Here is a 10,253-nt window from a genome sequence, read left to right as displayed (position 1 = left end):
TAGAATGATAATGTAATATCCGGATTTTTAGAAGAGCGCTTTATTTGAAAGTTCTAAGATAACATATACCTGCAAACGTAATTATGGGAGACGATCAAGAGTATTTTATGCACACGGAAGATGAAAGGTTCAATTCTTTCAAGAAATGGCCATTTAAGACAGGAAGTTGTTCTCCGGCAAAGGTAATTGCTATATGTAGACGAATGAATGATATGCCCCCCCCCCTCGCCCCCATTTTCCGGTTGTGCATTTTTCGCAAATAGACACCATCCCCTATTTTTTTACTATAACGAGTTGATGTGCATTTGGCTCTATAAATAGAACGCGAAATACTCGTAGGGTCATTTAGTCCCTTGAACATTTGTAACTGTATTCTGAAAGGGACGAATTGGTATTTTGGCTAAATATTTTTTATAAGCTTTAAATTATAAGTTTGTGGCAGATTTTGATTGTTCACAGGATTACGCCTTCTAGATTAATGGGAATTTCTCTTTAGCTCGGTGGTAGAGCGTCTGACTAGGAAGTCTGTGGTCGCAGGTTCAATCCCTGGAGAAATCACACTATTCAATCTTTTTCCTGTTACACATGACAGGGACAGTATACGTCCCTGCACATGATCATGAGTTCAAATATTTCAGAGAACATTCTGATTAATTTTTGAAAATGATATCCTAATAAATGAATAGCAGCGCATGGCACGTACATTAAGACAGTTTTGTTTTTGTGATTATTCTAGCCTTTAGCCTAAGCTATATAGCTGTCCATTAATTTAATCATAATAATGTAGCCAATAAAGCTAATATACATTTTAATTGTCATAAAAGCATCATCAATTGAAAATTGAATATATCATAGGGCTGCAACGATATATTGTATTGTGATACTTTTGTATGAATCATTTCAAATTGTTTTGTTTGCCAGTATTGCGATACATACACTAATTAACAGTACTGAAATTATCATTTTATTTTTCATTTTTTAACTCAAAAGAGTTTACTTGTTGTTTTGGAATCTTTCCATTCAGTTGTTGGCCACTGTGCAGAAGTATTTAAAATCATATTACACAAACATTTTATTTTGGCAGCATTTATATATGTATACTATTCAATTATAGCCTATGGCTGAGGTCGATACCTGGATTTATCAACCGAGAAAAGAAATTTTAACATCGGACTGCGTCCTCGGTCAATTTATCTTTTCTCAAGTCGATAAATCCAGGTATTGACCGAAGTTAAAGGCTACAATGGTTTTAATATTTTCCAAAATAGTGATGTAAGCAATCTGAAAAAAAAACACAACAAAAAAGCTTCGGAAGTGGGACAGTGCGTTGTTTGGAGAAACGTCATAATTCTATTTTTAGAACTGTCCTTCAACAAAAATCATGCGCTCCGAGTCAATATCAGTTTTTATCGGTGGACACATGATGCACTCCTGGCCAATCACTTATCGGGAATAATATGAAAAAATAATGATATACGTTATAATTTAGTCTAGTCAAAACTGTAAAATCCTGCATTCATTCAATATGAAGTTTACCTTTTGACCTGATATAATATATATGTGTATCATATGGTACGGACCAAATCATAAGGTATCATACATCATACTGTGAAATGTATTGTACTGTGAAGTATTCAATGTGTATTGTTGCAGCCCTAGCATACATGAACATACTTCTTTGCATTGCATGACAGTGAGTTAGGTAGCAGTATACAGTAGAAATGGCCCGACTCTGATAAACAAGGCACATGTCAAGGAAATGTAAACACAGCGGATTTACCCTACACAACACATGTATACATGTATATATATTTGTAAACTGCATTACATTTACAATACATATAAAGTACTGAGGAGTGTATAAACCTCTTTTTTCTATGTATGTCACATGTGTGAAAACCATGGTTACCACATCAAAAATTACCAAAAAATGTCAAAAAATGCTATTTTTCACCCAAAATTTGACTAGTAATTTTTTTCCTAAGCTCTGTCTGAAATTAAAGATTACCTACCTGGTTGCAGAATTATCTGGGTCCCAGTAAAGTTGTAAAACTTGATTTTTTGTAATTTTGCGTCGTGTGCTGTTGTCAAAATTTTACCTCCTGTAAATTAAAGCTAGCTTTTCATGTGTTTTTTTTTTTCTCGAACCAAAAAAATCTTCTCTCTCTTTTACAAATGTGAAGCTCACATAGCCCACTTCATCATGCTTATACCAATTTTAGTACAGTTTTATTTTTATATTTTTTTTACATATCATTATACAGGGGTTAGCCATTTAACAAAAATATCACCCATGGCCACAACCCTCTACTGTATACTGCTACATCACTTTCTTTTGGGGCGTCCTGCTGGGTGTCTTCGGCAGTATGTCTCAGTGAGGTAGCACTATAAAGTCGGCATCAGTTCCGCACTATCACAAAAATGCAAGGAGACAAACACGAACATATCGCAGCCTCCCAAAATACACACACATACACTACACGCATGCATCTTGCACACAGGGGAGGCCGTCCTTAAATGACCTTAGCTGTTAATAGGACGTTAAACAAAATCAAACAAACAAACAAACTGTCTTTTTCCCAAAATTTAATTAAAACCTTTTAAATGTCTGGAAAATGAGACAATGAACACAACGATGTATCCATTTCCTTTCTCACTTTAATAGTGACCGAGTAATATGAATTCTCCTGACAGGTGTATTTACCAATTCTGCTCTCAAAATACCAACAAAGGGAGGTAATCTGAAAAATAAAAACTTGAATAGGTTTGTAGTTTTCATGAATAAAATTTCTTTTTGGGTGAAATTTGATGCTTTGAGATCATGTGCGTGTGAAAAACAAACAGTACAGTGATACTATGATGTTACTGTCTTGTTTGATGATGTCATACTAACTGTGATGTCATCATAACTATGACGTCATCAATGGGCATCTATCATAGATATCAAAAAATTGAACACTTGGAAACCCATCTCAACAACAAACTAGCAACAGACACACTTCCCGTAACCGATGAACAGCACAGAAATGTCAGATATTCTGAAAAATCAGACAAGTGCCATCATAGCAACCGTTATTTACTTTCCGCGCCTAGAATTGACAGTGACCCTCAGAATTTGTTCATTTAACATATTTCGCTAGAAAAAAAAGATTTCCTTCAGCTGTAATTATGGAAATAAAATTTATTGACATAACTGACTTTGCTTATTTCATCTGTATGCTGAATCAAGTGGAAAAAACCCATCTAAAATAGTGTAATTAGAATGAAAACAGATATTTTACCCATTTTCAATAAAAACAACTTTATGTATTAGTAACCATGGCTACCGGGTGCTGAACTGAGTGAAACAGACTGAAATCTAGCATGAATGCATCAGGAGATAGCCTGTGAACTATTTGATGTTTGTATCAATTTTACCAATAACACAATTTTCACATATGTGATGAATTGCAGAATTTCACAAGTGCCTGCGAGTTACCCCTCTTTATACATCCACAGGTAACAGGCTATCAACCTATATATTGACCTATCTATGTAACGGGGTTTTGGCGTTTTTGAGTAGTTTTAAGTATTAATGAATGAAAGTGAAGCTGAATCAAGCATAAAAAGGCATTTTTCAGAAAAAATCAAGTTCTATGTGTATATGGTAGCAGTATACAGTGGAAATGGCCCGACTCTAATAAACAAGGCACATGTCCAGGAAATGTAAACACAGCGGATTTACCCTACACAACACATGTATACATGTATATATATTTGTAAACTGCATTACATTTACAATACATATAAAGCACTGAGAAGTGTATAAACCTCTTTTTTCTATGTATGTCACTTGTGTGAAAACCATGGTTACCACATCAAAAATTACCAAAAAATGCCAAAAAATGCTATTTTTAACCCAAAATTTGACCCCCGCAAGTAGTAATTTTTTTCCTAAGCTCTGTCTGAAATTAAAGATTACCTACCTGGTTGCAGAATTATCTGGGTCCCAGTAAAGTTGTAAAACTTGATTTTTTGCAATTTTGCGTCGTGTGCTGTTGTCAAAATTTTACCTCCTGTAAAGCTAGCTTTTCATGTGTACGCACCCTTTCGGATTATGGCCAAAATTTTATTCTCGAACCAAAAAAAATCTTCTTTCTTTTTTACAAATGTGAAGCTCACATAGCCCACTTCATCATGCTTATACCAATTTTAGTACAGTTTTATTTTTATATTTTTTTTTACATATCATTATACAGGGGTTAGTCATTTAACTAAAATATCACCCATGGCCACACCTCTCTACCGTATACTGCTACCTTACTGTCCAGTATATATATGTATACCCAAAATGGGACACTTAAATTGTGGGAAAAGGCCCAAGAAAGTCATGCATTACAAAGAAGATGATATTTGTATCAGATGTTTCAGTCTACTTTTACCAAAAATCGTTTTGATATAATATTAATTTATTATATCATTTTCGGCACTTGGACTTATGTTTTCAACCTTTTACATATATCTGGAATTCCGCCTCTCTTACCCTTTAATATTTACTGTGAGATTAAGTTTATTGAGAAACAAAATCGCTGATATATAAATATAAATTTCTTTCAAACATCACAAAAGCTGGTGGCATTCTGTATCACATCCATTTCCTATAGGTAAAGATCTAGAGTAGCTATGAATAGAGCATAGAAATATAATTCTTCATTTTGTTTGGATTAAAAATAAAAATGAGAAAAGGCAAATAATCATGACCAGTGATAACTCAGTGATAACTCAGTGATCAAATCAATGTAGCTGATCAGCAACTGGTGAATTCTCATCTTAACAAATTTTAATTAGATAAGATAACAGGCAGTGCCTACCTATGTAATCTTTTCCTATACTAGTATTACAACATGTGATCAGTTTTTGTCATCTAGAAGAAGGCAATTTTGGATATCAGTGTTGCAGGTGGTAACTTTAGCACTAACAGGGATGACAAAAAAATGGATTGGTCTGTAGTTAAAATTCAGATTGATATATATGTTTACCTCAAAGTAAATAATATCAAGGGAACCTTAAATACTTATTTACGCATGATTTAATTACTAATTTCTATTTTTCATCTTATCTTCATTGCAGATGGCTGCTGCTGGTTTCTACCATTGCCCAACCAAAGATGCACCTGATGCCTGCAAATGTTTTGTATGCTTCAAGGAGCTTGAAGGTTGGGAGAGAAGTGATAATCCATGGTAAACACATATTTTCATTTTCTTAATATAATTTCTTTTTTATACGCCCGTCAAACTTGACAGAAAGCATTATGGTATGGGGTTGTCCGTCCGGCGTAAACTTTTGTTTGTCTGGCAATCTCCTCCTACATTTGTTTACCAATCTCTTTGAAACTTGGTAAACATTATAATCATGATATGAAGTTGTGTCTCCTTTAAAAGAATTTTGATTCAACAATTTTTGCAAAAGTTATTGCCATTTGATTTTTTATCCGGAGATTTTCTCCTACATTTTTTATAGCATGTCGGCTAACCACTCTTAGAATGATGCAGATTTATTTCAATGTAAGAAAGTATATAACACTATATATGGCATTCGACGGGTGTTTATTGTTCTGCCCCGCGGTATTCTTGTTAAATATACTGGTACAATGTTCATTCTTTATTCTAGTGACTGTAATATTTTGAATACAGTTCATCAAGCACAACCAGTGCAATGTGCATATAAAATAATCCGATGACTTAAAAATGTACGACAGGACAAATCAACACATAAATTCTGCTATGCTTTGTATTAATAGTGCCTGGTTATATGCAAGTCTTTGGACCCATCATCTCAATTTAGAAGTGGTCAACTCACTCAACTGTGGCCCATTCAGATGTCTTGCATCAATTGTCACTTAATCACTTAAATGTTGATTGTATGATTTTCTATGTAGAATGAGCTTTGATTGTTAATTCATTTATCTGGGACCTTCTCTTTAAACCTGGTGAATTTCTTTCGCTCTTTTGTTTCATACTTAATTCATCGAAATATCAGGCATAAACTTTTCAATGGTTGTGCTAGATGAACCTGATTATAATTCCACCACATCTTGACAATAGCTGACAATGTAAATATGATCTTATCTTGGAAGATTCTTTGTACATGTGGAGACCGATTATCGTGATTTATGTATTGACAGACGAAATTTTGCTTGCTTCTGATTTGCATATATTTTTTTCCATAAATTATAATGAAATACAAATTATCAAGAGCTTATTGTATTACTATTTTGATAGCATACTCTTTCCCCATGTAACCGTGATACAGCCAAATCTGTATTGAAAGACCAACCTTGAGTCTCATAATGGAAGTGGTCTCTTCATGATCAATGCAGGTTCATTAAACAGTGAATAATTAACTTTAAAGGGGAGCATTAAAATTGGTCTCTTAACACATGTAGTCTTTTAAATTGAGTTGGTTGCATGAGAAGGATTGACCACAAAATATCAGGCCTTTGGATAAAAAAGGATAATTTCTTTCATAATCACACATTTCTACTAGATTGCTTTTTTATGATAAAAACTTTAACTTATCATCACAAAATTACCATGTATTGCAGTGAATACATGTACACCTAATCACATTTTCCAGTAGACATGTTTAAGATCTGACTCAAATAGTGCAGTCTGAATGCTGACTTAATTTTTGATTGGCTAACAATACAGTTTCTACAAAATTTGAAACTGCATATATATTACACACAAAAATATCAAAATTACATGTTGCGGCTTGCCATCTTTTGAACGATCAGCATGTATATTGTTAGTGAACAGTTTTCCTAAGGCTAAATCTTTGTGTGTGTATATTGTCGAATTAAATTATTCATATCTTTTAAGCATTGTCACAGATGCAGTTATTTCATACTTATAACTGCATACATTAAACTCTGTTGCTTATCTTTATTAAGGAATGTTTCTTGTTTACTGCATTATGTTGCATTACTTTGTTAGATTTGCAAAATACATTCACCTGTGTGAGATAACATGAAGGTATTCCAAATGATTGTTTTTATATATTTTTCTCAAAGGGATGAGCACAGGAAGCATTCTTCGTCCTGTTTATTCCTGAACCTGGACAAACCTGTTGAAAAATTAACCATGGAGGAATTTATTCGCTTATCAATGCAGATACAGAAAAACAGAATGGTTTGTATTTTGTTATTGTTGTCATCTGACAGTGGAAGATTTCAAAAGGTCAAAAAAACTATCTGTTGGTGATAATGTATCATTCTGGATGGTGATCAAGGGGAGATAAATAGGATAGGGCCAATACTCATTATTACCGTATTTGAAGATTTCATTCATTAAACAATGACCGATTTAAACAATAATTAGTATGTTATTTGACATCACAATTACGAATAAGAAATATTGTCATAATCTGTTAAATAATCTTTGAAAAATCAATCAATGATCATCAGAATATGTATACATGTATTCTATCACCATCATCACCCATCAGACATACACAGGGTTATAGATATTAATCAATACATATTGACAAAGTCTCTTTGTATTATTTCAGATAAAAAAGTTTGCTTCGCTGAAAAAGGAAGTAGAAGAAAGTGCTGCAAGTGTGGAAGCAACACTGGAGTCATTTCGATCCTAAAGTGGAACTTTGTAAATTTTAAGTTATTCTGAGATAAATAATGATACTGTCTTCAAGAAAATAAATGAAGATATCAGACTTTCCATATATTCAAATCAAAGGTCTGATGTGAATGGAGGCTGAAAGGCTTTGTATTAATAAAGTTTTTGTTTTTTATATATATACAATTCTGTATATTCATGGAATACACATTACAATTATAAAACATGAAAACATCGATGAACTGAGAATTGGTATCTACTCTAGCCTGATGATTGTTCAAAGGTGTTAACTGCAGGTCCTCCCTATCGTGTTACTATTTGCATTTAGGAGTTCAAAAAATAAAGTCAACAAAATTATATGTTTCATAATTCATTACTTGTAGTGTTTTCCAATCCTATGCAATGTTTAGTTTCGTTTGAAGAAATTGATTGTGAAATATTCTTTTCAAATATTTTTCCCTGTTGTCAGGTTTATTAAAGGGAGGTAGCTGCATTATTAAATCAAAAGTTTATTAAACTATTTTATTTTCTTAAAAGTTCTTTTTGAAAAGTTGTTGCAAATAACCAATGAACTAACAAATTCTGAACGTTTTAAAAAAAAAACATGTATTAAATTATTTTATTTTTATTTATAAAGTAATTATTGCAGAACTTCTCATGTTCTGTCAATGTATTCAACTTTGGAAACTTTAAAATTTGTCACCAAATTATACAGCTTCTTAAGTGAACAACACTTATAGACAGGAGAGGGTCAATACAGTTACAGTAGCATAAATCCTTAGTACAATGTACTTGTGTGTTCAAAATGATGTAAAGATGTGTGATTATAACATTTTAATAACTTTGAAAAAACAGGTATGAAATGATCTTGCTCTATGCTATTTTTAACTTACTATAAGTTATGCAATAATGCATTGTTTTATATATCAATAAATTCATGCTTTTTCTATTTGTATGCTGGATTTACACTTTGTCTGGATTTCAGATGAGGATGTTGTTTTCAATTCAAATACATGTACTATGTCATTTATCTATTATTGTCTTTATCTATTTCCTGATGTTTTGGTTTTTTTCAACTGCATTTCTTCTTCTTCAAACCTCCCCTTTTGCTTTTTTTCTCTCTTTTGACTATGCCAATGTAAAAACATACAATACATTTTGTATGCTCATCTTGCACCCTACCAATGATAGCAGCCATGATATATCACTGTAAATACCTTAAGCATTTATTTTTTATGGATAATCTACTTTGGAATATTTTGATAACTAATGATAAGTCTTCCTTCAACAATGTTTCTGTATCAGAGCCAGTCTTCACTGCATGAATGGCTTACAGTTTCTGATCATGTAACAATGTTTCTGTACCATTGCATGAATCCTTTGAATCAAAGTGTTTCGTACATATCCACAAAATGAAGCAGTTGATCTCTTAATTTGAGAGGAAATGACTTTAAAATTCAGGAATAAAAGCTTGTGTAATGAAAAAAAAATGTAAAGCCTATTTCCAAATTTTTAATCTAAATTTAATTTGAAAATGAAAAAAGGGATGTTTTATTAGTTTACCTTAATACGAGAATGTATCCTTTTTAATTTGATATCTACTGTATTTCTGATGCCCCCTTGGCTATCACTAATAAATGTATAATTAATTTTACGAGTTAAAAATAGGCTGTTATTAATTCTTACCTACTACAATGTGTACATTTGCAACTTGTCTATTTCATCTATGTAAATTCAATTATGTCATACATGTAGACTTTGTTAATTTTGTTGTAATAAATATATCTATGTAAAAATATTGTTGTAATTATTTAGTTTTCCCTCTTAAAATAAGTTACGGGAAATACTGCAATTTAGGTTGTCGGCGTATGGATGCCATGTTGTCAGTAACACTGCTGTACTGGAAGGACCAATTTTAATGGTACTGACATCACTGCCCACCTTTTAGTTGGCTGCAATTGTAAACCTTAAAAAAAGTTGCAAATCATATCCCAGTTGATGTTTTGTAACCTGGTCCTCTCCTCTATTTATTAAGGAAGCTTTATACACATCTAACCTATTAAGCTGCTAATATGAGAGTTATGGCCCCTGATATCTTATCTTAGGAAGAGTTTGTCTTTCCTTCAATTCAATTTTTAGTAAAAATAATATAATAAGCTCAATATAAACTACAAAAAAAATCATACCAGAATAAAATGATAACTCAATTTGATATGAAAAACAAAACTGAAGAGACATCAGAACATAAGGGTAAAACCTCCACAAAAATAGTTCGATATTTTCTCTACATTATCCCAGGGATATATCTATATACTGTCCCTGATTATCCAAACATGAAAATCAAAATTATAAGAATATATCCTAAAGTCAGATGCTTTTTTGAACTTTTGAAGTGTGGAAAATTTTCAATGAAAAAATAATCAGTCTATATTAAATAATGTCTGTAGATATTTCATAGTGACTTTGATGATTGTATTACTTATATATTTAAATATCTTTATCATATTTAATATTTTTATTCATAATTTCACTCTGGCCAGGGATGTGTTATAGATTCAGAGTTGCTTCCCATGTTACGTGTGCACTGTAATATATTTATTTGTGCAATGAAATTTAATTTTAGTACAACGCAACTCGAGG

General features: G+C 32.2%; 1 protein-coding gene across 1 annotated transcript; it reads left to right on the top strand.

Annotated features, from left to right (window-relative positions):
* The first annotated feature begins 11 nt into the window (after positions 1-11).
* Positions 12-9,409, top strand: LOC110460675 (baculoviral IAP repeat-containing protein 5-like). The gene is made up of 4 exons (XM_021513719.1): positions 12-182; positions 5,110-5,219; positions 7,052-7,169; positions 7,549-9,409. Exons 1-4 carry the CDS (start codon positions 84-86, stop codon positions 7,630-7,632), a joined length of 411 nt encoding a protein of 136 aa, XP_021369394.1. The 5' UTR covers positions 12-83; the 3' UTR covers positions 7,633-9,409.
* The last annotated feature ends 844 nt before the right edge of the window (positions 9,410-10,253 follow it).

Source organism: Mizuhopecten yessoensis, unplaced genomic scaffold (assembly GCF_002113885.1).
Source record: "Mizuhopecten yessoensis strain PY_sf001 unplaced genomic scaffold, ASM211388v2 scaffold10447, whole genome shotgun sequence".
NCBI classification, from domain to species: domain Eukaryota; kingdom Metazoa; phylum Mollusca; class Bivalvia; order Pectinida; family Pectinidae; genus Mizuhopecten; species Mizuhopecten yessoensis.
The sequence above is the reverse complement of the archived record's forward strand: the minus strand, read 5'-3'. Positions and strand labels throughout refer to the sequence as shown.